The sequence below is a fragment of the Grammomys surdaster genome, unplaced genomic scaffold, assembly GCF_004785775.1.
Source record: "Grammomys surdaster isolate TR1022 unplaced genomic scaffold, NIH_TR_1.0 224, whole genome shotgun sequence".
Lineage (NCBI taxonomy): Eukaryota > Metazoa > Chordata > Mammalia > Rodentia > Muridae > Grammomys > Grammomys surdaster.
The window spans coordinates 8,580,850-8,593,651 of NW_021604669.1; the positions used below are offsets into that span (position 1 = coordinate 8,580,850).

Consider the following 12,802-nt stretch of genomic DNA (forward strand, 5'->3'; position numbering starts at 1 on the left):
AAATGCTAGGGCGGAGTGAAGGGAAAGGTGACATGGAGTAGAGAAGTTACCCATCTACTTCTCAGCAGTACTGCAAATTAAAGAAAATGAACTTCTGAAATTTACACAGGCCAGCAAGAAAAAGAGAAAGCTTTATGGACTCAGACTGGAACCTCAATAGCTATGACCCTGCCTTGAATGCCCTTCCTCTTTTGAAGCCCAATTGCACCTAGCTGAAGTAGGTGCCAACACAAGGCCTGAAGTCACTATCCTTTTCTGCCAACATGCTTGTCCTAATATATTAACAAGTATTTCTATCTCTAAAACCAAACAATTACATAAATATAATATGGCATCTACAAATTTTTAAGAGATACTATCTTTTCCCAGTTATTGAGTCAATTATCTAGGAAAAAACAACAGAACAAAACAAAAACCTTTCAACTAAGTTCCTAAAACCAACAATTTAAGTTAGATGTCACAATAGGGGCATTCCTCTCATTTCTCAGGATGTGTGCTTATCAAGCATGTTTTGCATGTTCATGAGATCCCAGGAATCATAAAGGCAAACGTGGTACCTTGAACTTCAGTCTACACAGCAGGAGAGCCATTTAAAGTTAACTTGCAGCTACAGCACAAGACTAAGGTAGTAAATTTTCAAGACAGCTGTTCAAAACTGCCCACTGGGGAGCAGCATGTGAAGAATATTTACAATTATCCAGAAAACTACTGGAGTGAAGGTGGTAAAAGAAAAGGTACAGCTGAATAACTCACCAAATAAGGGAGTGGGGGTGGGGAGTGGGAAGGCTATGGAGCAAATGGTTTCATGACTAAATTTGGAATAGGAAAATTTAGTTCAGAGGTACAATGGGAAAGTGGTTCCTTTCTTAATAAGATTTAGAATTATGCCAACAATAACACCCAGAGTTAGAGAGCAAGAGATGAAGGCACCAAAGGGGAATAGGATGCCTTCCATGGAAAGAAGAAAAATATGATTAGCTCCTATTTCCTTCAGAACATCCTCAAGAGCTGGCTCATTTCAAGAACTGAATGAGCCTGGAAGAATTTTGACAGGTCTGACATTAATCATAGCAGGAACTGCCAACATTCACTTTGTGATCCCACATGCCTAAAACTGTATTCATTCCACAACAGACAATCATTCCAAAGAAGATACAAAACACTATCAACTTCCATAAACTGAACTCCCCCACAGTGACTCATCTCACCCGTTCAGGGTTTCAAGACTAAAATCACTACTTAATAAAGCATAAAACACTTCAATGGAAGAGTCAAGTGATAGATTGCCCCATTCCTGTGCTTCCTGTTCACCAACACACTGCACCAACCTCGGCAAAACATTTGCTGAAGCTCATATCTCTGAGCATCTCACAGCAATCAGATGCCAGGCACCTCTTTCCTATGTAGCTAACACCATGTGGTTGGTTGTTTTCCTAGTCTGCAGGCCACAAGAAGAACTTGTTCAGTAGTTCAATGTCTTGTTTTGGGTTCTGAAAACGTTGCCTTAAAGCTGTAACTTTAAGCTCTATTTTTTTCTAATTATAGAGTGCTAACTGTAGAAAATCTGGAAATCACAAATTAAGGAAACAAATTCCCCAGGCATACTAGTACACAACTATAATCCCCAGCACTTGGGAAGCTGAGGCAGTGGGAATGCTACTTTCAGCTCAGCCTGTGCCATGGGGTAAAACACTGTGTATATGTCTGCTTAGTGTTATTTTGGTCTAATTTGTTGATTAGAGATAGGATCTCACTATGTAGCTTAAGGTTGCCTCAAATTCTAGTTTAGCCTCCCAAGGGCTGGAATTACTATAGCATGGCTTTATGAGTATTATTTTTTAATGACTGCATAATATTTTGTTCAAAGGATATTCTATTATCAATATGTACCAATTCCCTGTTACTGGACACAAGTTTCTGGATTTTCACAAGACATTTTGATGCAAAAAAAAAAAAAATCTCGACATTATTGGTAAGATATGCTTGCAGACAGGAGCCTGGTGACTATCCTGAGCCTGGTATGATATCCTATGACTGCCAGCACCTGATTAAGACAGATGTAGATACTCACAGCCAACCTTTGGACTGAGCCCTGGGAACACAATGGAAGAGTTAGGGGAAGCACTGAATGAGGATTGCAAACTCATAGAAAGTACAACAATATCCAAAAAGAAAGAATAATTAATTGGACACCTCAGAGCTCCCAGGAACTAAACTACCAACCAAAGAATATACAATGACCGGTCCATGGCTCCCACTATATATGTAGCAGAGGACTGCCTTACCGGGCATCAGTGGGAGGGGAGGTGCTCGGTCCTGTGGAAGCTTGATGCCTCACAGAAGGGAAATGCTAGAGGGGTAAAGCAGGAGTGGGTCGGAGGGGCACCACCCTCTTAGAGGCAAAGGGGATGGGGTGGGGGGTGAGGTTTGTGGAGGGGAGACAAGAGGGATAACATTTGAAATGTAAACAAATAAAGTGATTAACAAATTAAAAAGTTTTTTTTTTTTAAAAATTCATTTAAGAATAGATTCCTAGAAGTGAAGGCCCTGGGCCAATGGACATAAACCCTAGATCAGTTGATAATACATTTTTAATCTGCTTTCCAAAGAAATTTGAACCAATCTGCACTTCTGGCATTTGTATTGAACCTCATCGCCTCTATATATTATTGTTATGACAACCTATCAAACCAAAAATAGTTTTGGCTTTTTATAGTGGTGAGTTTAGCTACTCCACTTTGGCTCCCAGCAGGTCAAGTAATTCCAGCCACTCGCCCAGGAACTCTTTGGATCCTCCAATGAAAACACACACATACGTTAGCTTATTTTTGAAATATCTTGGCTACTCAAAGGCTTGGCAGTTCTAATCCTCCCATGGCTAGCATACTTTTCCCTCCTGTACTCCTGGCTCAACACCTCCTAAAATCTACCTTTAACTTTGCTGCCCTGTAACCTTCTATGAGGCTCATTCGTCTTTGCTGCCCTTTTCTGGGCAGCCCTTCTGGGGACCACTTTCCCTTTCCCCTACATTTCAGATGCTCTTCCCCTCTTTAGCTCTAAATCTGATCCATCACTCTCCCGAGTCATGGCAATTCTGCTTTTTCCAGTTCCTAGCCTGCACAAATCTAAAGGTCCCACCCCATATCCCTGTGCCTCGCCACTGGCATCTTTACTGATCGATCAAAATCCAATAGGGAACAAAGACCTTCAGCGTTTGGACATGCAGATTCCGAATTAAATCAAAGCATTAGAACCAATCCCCAGCAGCTTTTAATCTGCAATTTTTTATTAATGAAATGGATAATAAGTGTAAGTGTGTACTCATTACTACATAAGGCCAGTAGTATTTTGCTTTTGGATTTGTATAATTAATGCTGTCAGTTTTTAATTTAATAAATTATTTTAGCTCCTAAGTTAGCCATGATTCTACCATACTTCTCAACTCTTTGTGTCATGGAGGACTGTGATATACGTAGTGAGCACACTCTCAGGATTCAGATAGCCTAGGTTCTAGAGGCCAAGCATGACCCAGAGGAATGGTACACAAAGTCTTCCTGATTTCAGCTGAACCTCTGCCAACTGGATCAAATACCCTCACAGCTCAAAATTCTATCTAGTCTACTTTCAACTCCTGTCTTAAGTGATTCTTGAGTTAGAATTCTTGATACACATTATTTTTACAAAAACATGCTGAAGATTCAGCCACATAATTAAAATATTTTGTAAGCAAAGAAAAAGTTAAGGGGGAAAATATGTAAAAAAAAACAGCAGAGAAAAAGCAAAAGCAATACTTAGAAGGGCATGTTTCTGTTGAGTAACAATAGACTTCACTCCATTGTGGTGATCTGATTTTTCTAGCAAATTCTGCTGTGTCTATAAGTCATTTCAAATTACATGGAAACTTTGGGATAACATTTTTCATTTTTCAGAGGAAAAAGAGTCAGGCCATACATTAGATCCTCAATAGGATTCATTTAGCAAAATATGTAAGATCTTTAACCTGGATAAAATATTGATATCCTATATTCTTGGTCCATCTTTTTTGAAGTAGTTGGTGGCCTACCTGGGCCTCTTCATGTATTCTACTTCTGAAAATGAGACCCCTTTTCAACAATAATATTCATAAAAATCTTCCTATTACCATAGAATAATGGATGATCATTTCCTGCAGAAAGTCCCAGGAGACAAATTTAATGTCATACAAAAATTGTCTGTAAAAAAGAAATAATTAAAACACACACACACACACACACACACACGCATTGCGTGGAGCCTCTAATCAAAATGCTATTCAGACAAGAACACTCAGACTCAGAGTGATACAGAGATACTCTGAAAATACAGGAGTAATGGTACCATCTTTACTAAAATCCAGAATTGCACTATCTAGAATCTAAAGGGAAAGAGTCACTGGACTAAGAAGAAATATACTATCCTGTAGATATGTTTGCCAACTGTAGCCCAACACACTACTAGAACATTAAATGACGACTAGATCACTCAATGCAAGAGTTCCACCATGATATTTATTCTCATTTCACACACACAGCCCCTAGCTCTGCCTACAAAACCACAAAGGGTCTTTTTTCTTTCTATGTATGTGGAACAGTAAGAGACAACTGGCAATCATCATCATCATCATCATCTATTATTGCCTTAGAAAGCCAGAGGAACTTGCCTTCCACTGGTCTTACTTTTATATTACTTATTCAAAATTAAATAAAGTAGTAGAAACTGAGTTCCCCCAGAAAACTAGCTTCTTCCTCTCATCTGCCCAATTATTCAGACAGTTTACTGAGATGCACAAAACATTCCTTAAGTTCTAGTGAAAAAAAAAAATGAGATACTGCAAGGGAGGTGTTACACATCCTGATCCCTGAAGGAACCTGATCACAGTCAATTCCAGGGTCAAGTTCAAGTAGATCACTGCTGACCAGGTCAGGCCTAGAAGCTGTCTGAGCCTCTGGGTTAAGAAGTCATTTCAGGGCACAGGCTGGCTGAAAATCCTAGTGGTCTGAAAGCAGGACAGGTTGTAGACACAGCTTGATCTGTAATAGTTAAATATTTAGAACTAGAGCAGTTCTTAATGAAGTTATAATTTTAATTCTGTCCCCCAGGGGATATATGGTAATATCTGTAAACATTTTTGGTTCTTACAACTGTGGGGGTTGGGGGTTTGGGGGGAGGCAGGTACTGCTACTGGCCTTCATAGATAAAAGCCAGATAGATGTTGCTAAGTATTCTATAAAACATAGGTTCCTGCTACCACTTCCTCCTTTAGCCACCACCACTACCACCAAAAAGCTAGTGCAAGGAACCAATGGTACAAAGGCAGAAAATTCTCATTTACAGTATGAAGTACAGACATCTGTACGTCTTCCACCTCAAAAAACATCCTAGAATGTCTGGTAAAAAAATCTGATTATAACATATCTTTATAAAAAAACCAAACATTAAGTTGGAAAGTGCTAGTATGCCTACAAATAGCCACTATGACTGTGAGTATAATTTCAGTCCTTAATTGCTTCTTTGCACTACAATGGCACATGAAACTACTGCATTTCTCTCCGAACTAGAAGGGCAAATGAAACTATTCCATTTCTGGCTCCCACCTCCTCCAGCCTTATCTCAACATTTGCATAATCTTTAACACAGCTCTGCTTACTCATGAATGGGACTTATTGAAGCTCATGTTTCCTGTGCTGTGGTGATATATGTCTTTAATTCTAGCACTTAGAAGGCAGAGGTGGGCAGATCTCTGAGTTGAGTCTTCCAAGTACATTCTAGGACAGTTAGAAATACAGAGAGACCCTATTTTTAAAAGAAAAGAAAAGGAAATACAGGTCTCCCAGGTAGCAATCAAAGCAGTAACAAGGCAAAAATCATCTGTGAGAGGAGAAACAAAAAAATACAAAACTTCAGCTATAACTCTGGGTGAAGGAAGAAGGCTGGACGGAGGAAATAAGGGAGAGCACATGGGAGAAACATGGACAAATGATAATATAAATGAATATGAATGAACATCAAGACTCCAAACCAAATAATATGAATTCATAAGTTTGTAGATCCTATGGTCTCAGTGTTAAATGCCCAGTGACCTCATTTGCTAAAAGTTTTCTTTTAAGTTTCTTTTCTTGTTGCTGTGATAAAATAGTCTGACAAATCAGTTCAAGGAAGAAAGGGTTTATTCTGGCTCAAGTATTCAAGAGTATAGTCCTTTATGACAAAAAACTCAAAGCAACAGAAGTCTGAAGCAATGGATATATTATATGCATGATGAGAAAGACCATGATGAATGCATGCTGGGGTTCAGCAATCTTCCTTAATTTTATCAAGCCAGGATTCCTTGTCCAAAGAATGATGACAATCACAGTGGAATGCTGGATTTCCCTCCCATTTAGCCTGATCCCCATAATCCACCATGAGTATGCTCAGGGACCTGTCCTCCAGTTGATTCTAGATTCTGTCAAATTGGTAAGACTAAACCCCACAGGCTTCGTTGCTAGCTGGTGAGCTTTAACATAGCAAATGGAACATGAGTGCACGAAAGTAAATAAATGACTGTAGCATGGGCCTCTGGAGCTTCCTCTACGTCTCTGTTTCCTGGCTGTTAAAGGTGAATAGCTTTCATGTGAAAGCCTTCCTCTAGCATCCTTTTTGGTCATGATGTTTCTATATTTCCACAGGCCTAACAGCAATGGATTCAGTGGACTGTGGACTTGACACCTCTGAAGCCATGAGTCAAGTTCAATCTTCTCTCAAGATGTTTTTTTTTTTTTTTTGCAGGTCTGTCACAGTGATATAAAGCTAACACAACATGTGATATGTTTCTAAAAACTTCAATTATCACCCATCCTTCAGGATTCATTCTACACTTGGTCTGTAAGACAGTGAAAACAGTTAAATATAATTAGCCTTATGAAAGTATAGGGAGATGCCCACATTACCACAGTCTAACGGACCTAACCAGATTGCAATGCTGGTATCTAAGTCTCAAAAGAAGGCATCAGCCACACACTGAGAACAGTTTAATAACAAACAACAGATCAATGCTTGAATTCCCCCAGCTAATATCTAACAATTTCTCATACAAAAGAGCACGTTTTATTGGACCTGTTTTCATGCATGAGATGTGGATGAACTAAGAAGCCCCTTCCATAAAAGTGGTTTGTTAGACTACATCCATGCCTTTATAATGGAGTATCTACTTAGCGCACCTGCAGAATCTCACCTTCTTTCCAGATTCCTGTGGCAAAACTAAAGTCCAGGCAAATGATGAACTTTTTTATAAGCAAATGTCTAAGTTTACAAAAGAAATCATAGAATTTTGGCATAGCTTACATTTTTGTCAATGTAGCTTATACACAAACAAACGTTTTATTCAACTTTGCTAAAGACAAATAAACATTATCTATGTTCAATGCAGATACTGGATAAAGGGGACAAATATGTGTTCAAGTGCTGGTTCTTCTCTATTTATGACCCCAAGAAGCCACTGAAACTCACTAAAATCCATACATGGTGTTACACTTCTACAACCCTTTAGTAGTGGCAGAAGGATCACAAGTTCTAGGCTAGCTTGCTTTATATATAATGAGCCACTGTCTAAAAACAAAATGAAATTGTGATTAAAAAATCTGTGCCTCTGCCTCCTGATCTTCAAAAATAAAAAGATTGGATTAAGAAACCTCAACTTTCCTTCCAACTCAAATACACAGAATTCAAAAGCCTTTGAAATTAAAAGCTTAGTAGTCTAGGTTTGAAGAAAAAAATCATCTAATGCCAGCCCTGATGTCAGCCAGCCAACTACTGACTAAACACAGAATGACAAGGACAAGAACCGTTCGGTGTCAGACCTTCCTTGCAGACATCCTTCCAGTTGCTTTCTCAAGGAGTCCTTGGCTCACTAACCAACTCCAATGAAACAATACTCCTTAGACACACATTTGCTAGGCCAGCATGGCTCCAGCATGTGAAGGTGGCTTCTACTATCAATGTCATTTCAATTCCAAGTGAACAACAAAAACAATAGAATTATTTATCTGTGAGCTGCTTGCAGAGTTCTAGAACCCAACAGACTAAAGCGATCCTCTTCAACCTTTCAATTTTGTAGAAAAACATTACATTTCATTAGCTAAAACATGTAAAGGTCAACTGACTAAGCACCAAATAATATTTTTAAAAAAAACTATTTCTTTTCCTAAAAGCATCCATAATGCCATAATACAGTGACTGTGTCACAGTCTCTCCTTATTCGTTTAGTCTGCTTTAGACACAGGACGTCTAAGAAGCACTCCTGCCCATGGAAGTATCTCAGACACCTTGAGGGCTCTGACCATCAGGAGAGAAAAAGGAAGAGCTACCATTTCAGAGCTGAATCTCTCTCTGTCCACATCAGTATCTCCCTCCGATTACAGGAAATGTACAGCAATATATCGACGAATGATACATGAACATTTCTCTTGGCCTTCTTCGGTTCATGGTGAGCAATCTAACACCGGAGTTCATCCAAAACTCACTGGACAGGGTAAATAAATAAAACATCCTAAAAATAATAACTTTCAGCATCCTCTCTAGGAAACTAGATAATGCTAGCACATAACTAAAAGCTTGATGATTTTGCAGAATGTTAACGGGCATTGTATCAAGACAGTCCACATGAAGTCTCATCTTTTGATGTCCTTTATCTTTCTCCCCTTTATTTTCCCAGAAAATTGGCACTGTGCTAATTTCAAATAGTCAAATAAAAGAACATGAATATAAGAAATAATAAACTGGCAATAATGATCATGAACACAATGGCAGAGGATATTCCTCCGGGGTGGAGGAATCATGCAGAAATATAAAGTAAGAAACACAGACTAACGTGCAAATAAAATAAAACACAACTCGGCGTTTGAGGGGTGAAAGTGATTTTTACATTAGGATGAAAGATGTGACACAGCTATGAGACAAACCATTCTATTATTAAGAAAGAAATCTTTACCCAATAGTGGAAGAAATTGTGCATTTGAAGCTGCCTGGAAATCCCGTACTTGTGTCTACAGAAACCAGGTAGAGCTAGTTAGGAATTCCGGGAAAAGACATTCACAAGTCTATAAAGATTCTGTGGCAAGGCACACTTAAAAGGGTACTACTTGAAAAGACCTTCAAACCCATAACCAGCGTCATGCCGCCTCTCCGTGAGAGATCAGCCACCCAGTTAGCACGTAATCAATGTGGGTCACAGGGTTTAAAGCCTCAGCGCGAGTATCTGGGTCACTCTTAGCCATTGTAGTGCCTTGTAGTACAGTGTCTCTCCCAAAGCCTCCACTACCGGGTCATCTCCAAACCTATCGTCCCTCTGGGACAGCTGGGATGCTTGCTACAAGTGGAGCCCGGGTCCCACCACAGGAGGGCAAGCCAAACCCGCGTTTGAGTCAGCCAAGAAGTAGTCAGACTGACATACTTCGGGGCAGCTCGGCCTCTGGCCGCAGGGAGGGCTCCAATCTGTCCCTCAGACCTAAGTCCCTCAGACTAAGGCAGCACAGGCCTTGACCTCCGGGCCACAGTCGCGGTGGGCCGCGGGGCGAGCTCCCGGGTCGCACTGGTCTCCGTTACCGCGCCGTCACCGCGGGCCGCCGTCAGTTCCCGTAACGCTCCCGCCTCAGTTTCCCTGAGGGTGCACAGAGATCCCGCGCTCCCCGCCCCGGGGACGCTGAAGTCTAAGCGAAACTAACTCAGGGCGGACCGGCGCTTCCTGGAGGCGCTCCCCGCCCGGCCTGGCCCGACACTCACGGGTAGGCATGGCGACCCGAGCTCGCCGCGCTCGCCGCCGTCCCGGGACTCAGAGGGGCAGCGCGAGCCGCGCCGACCGCAGCATGACTGCGGAAGCCCGGCCACAGACGTCTCGTCGGGGCGGAGGACGAATAACCGAGCGAACGGACGCGGACCGGGTACAGCAACCACCGGCCGCGATCCGCGCCCCGTCAACGATGCGTTGGGCCGACCCACGCCCGTGACGTCAGTGCGTTGCTGCTGAGAGGCTCCGCCCCCACTCGCTAAGCTCCGCCCCCAAGTGGTGACTGCTTGGCTGGCGCTTACCTGCAGGTTGGGCAGCAGGAAGGCTGCCTGTTTAACCCCAAGGTCACTTTAGGACTGTGAGGGTAAGGAAGATAGTCTTGGGTGAAGTGACTTTCCCTAGGCTCCCGTTCAGATCTATTTAACGGCCAGATGAAATCTGGCAGTGTCTGAAAGTCCCAGTGCCTTTGAAATGCTCTAGGGTTATCTGGGATGATGATGGTTGAGCTTTTTCTCAGATGACAGAAGAAAATGTCATTCCCTCTGGGGCTTCCAATAACTTTCAAAGTGAAACAATCCTCAGGACTTGGTCTTCTCCTTTAGAACGCGTTCTAAATACTTGGCTAACCCTGACATTCTACTTGATGGGTCTATTAGGAGTCACAAATCTGGGACAACCCTAGAGCCAGGGCATTCCCCAGTGTGAGCAGTACACCTAACATTGGCTAGACACCATACGCTTCCCACAGCCCCTTTAGAGACATAACAGCAATGCCCAGAAATCCAATACTGTGTTTCCAAAGTGGCTCATTTGGGAGACATAGAACTCTGCTAATGGGTATATATATTACTAGGTCCTGAGCTAATGCTGCTGAATGGCATATGGGATGATGTAAGGATACACTTAGATTTGCAGACCTATATCCTGGAGTGTAGTGCCAACTCTCTGCTTAAGAAATAAGATTGTGAAGTCTTAAGAGGAGGAGATAAAGAAGATGAAGTAACCAGAAAGGCTTGAGGGCAATTACTCTTTGAGTCAACTTGGAATAAAACAGAATTTGAATTAGCAAAGGCCTTGGAGGAAGAAGGCGGGGAATAGAAGCAATTCAGAGTGAGTCATAGAAGCTGGTGAAGGGAAGTAGGCATAAGAGTTATGAGACTCATCCCTTGCTGACAGGAAAGGACAAACCAGCAAGGATGAAGCCCATACTTAAGCAGGTTCTGTGACAGTAGAGTTGTCAATTTGATAGAATCTAGAATTACCTGGGATCCAGGGCTCTGGGCATGCCCATGAGTATTATCTTTATTAGGTGAATTGAGGTTGGGAGACCCGGACTGTATAAGTGCAAAGGGACAGCTCAGCAGCAGAACACACACATCACACTGTTTCCCAGAAATACAACCCATTGCTGCCACTTCCTCACCAGGACTCATTGCAACCTTGAACTGTGAACCAGAATACGCTCTTTCTATGAGATTCAATGTAGTCGTGTGTGCCTTTGGGTCCAGCCAGCTCTCTGTGAGTTTGAGGTCAGGCTGGATCTGTATATAAAGTTTTAGGTCAGGTAGAGCTACCCAGTGAGACCCTATACTAAAATAACAACCAAACCAAAGAAACACTTTCTCCCTTAAGTTGCTTTTATCAGAGTATTTATCAGAGTAACAGAAAAGGTGACTTGGACAGGCTCCTATGGGCTGTGACTCTAAATTATTTCCTAGTCTCCCTTGTCTCCCTCAGACTTTTGCTATCTTTGTATGCCTGTACTGTCAGGTTTTACCCTTGTAATATTAATGATACTGTTGTAAGCAATGATATTTTGCCACTGGGATACATAGTTTTAAAGGAATAGAAAAATGTCCATATTTATAAATAGAAATACAAATGTACATCATAACATCCATATTCTTGCCTGGCAGACAATGGTGAGTGAGAGCACGTTAACTCAATAACTCTACACAAAGTTGGCCCTCCTTGTTCCATATCCTCAGAGTTAACCAAGGTTAAATTGAAATATATAAGAGAAAACTACCATTTTTATCTGTGATGAGAACAAAGAGTTGTATTCCTTATTTTTCCTAAATAATATGACATTTTTCACATAGCACTTACATTGAACTTGTTGTTATAAGTCATCTAGAGGTAATTTTAAAATATTACTAAGGATGTGTGTATGTTGTATGCAAATATAATGGTATCTCATATGAGGGACTTTAAATCTAAGCAATTCTATAGTCAAAGGAGATCCTGGAATAATCCTTCTAGATAAGAAAGTATGGTTCTATTTATTCAAGAGTACAAAACAGTGAAGGTAAAAAAGAAGGAGTTAATAAGCAACGTTGTGTTCAAGCTCTGGATTCATTATTTGACAAACCATTCTATGGTCTTTATTGTAGCAGTAGCATCAAATTATCCATAACAGAGAACTGAGGAGTAGACTGGCTGCCTGGTAGAGAAATCTTGATGGTAATCAGCCACTTAAGAGGCATCAATACTGATGCAGAAAGGCTTAGCACTGCTTAGCTGTAGAAAAAGAAAGAGCCAGATCTTGACTCTGAAAAAGAATCCCTGGGATTTGTTGGCTTCAGAGCTGGAAGCAATAGAGAGGCATCTGTTAGTTACATAACTCCAAGATTGGAACAAGGAAACTCGTGGTGCCAGGAGAGCAGTAGAAAAATTGGAAAGTGATGCTGTCTTAGAGCAATACAAGGAGAGGATGTGAGCTTATCTTGGCCATATTGAGCTGGAAGAGTCACCCAGGAGAGACATCCAAGTAGAAAGGGCTGAAGCCAGCTGGCTATACCAGCTTGAAAATTCCCATTCTAAAGATCTCAGGAAGGAAAATTTAGAAATTATTGTCCCAGAGACAGAAGCTGCTAAATGTAGAAGTTTAAGAAAGTCCTCTGAAAGAAGGATGTGGAAACAGCAAAGTCACACACAGATAGACCAAGGAGCATGGGTGGGTTTGGGGGACCAGGAGAGAGAGAGAGAGAGAGAGAGAGAGAGAGAGAGAGAGAGAGAGAG

The 12,802-nt window shown here is 41.3% G+C and overlaps 1 protein-coding gene across 2 annotated transcripts in view; it reads right to left on the reverse strand.

Annotated features, from left to right (window-relative positions):
* The window catches only part of Efr3a (EFR3 homolog A), an 84,207-nt gene extending 74,203 nt beyond the window's left edge, over positions 1–10,004 (reverse strand). For both annotated transcript variants that reach the window (XM_028773250.1, XM_028773251.1), the window contains exon 1: positions 9,778–10,004. In XM_028773250.1, the coding sequence (XP_028629083.1) occupies positions 9,778–9,787 (10 nt within the window). In that variant the 5' untranslated portion in view covers positions 9,788–10,004. The remainder of the gene's footprint in view (positions 1–9,777) is intronic.
* Between the last annotated feature and the right edge of the window lie 2,798 nt (positions 10,005–12,802).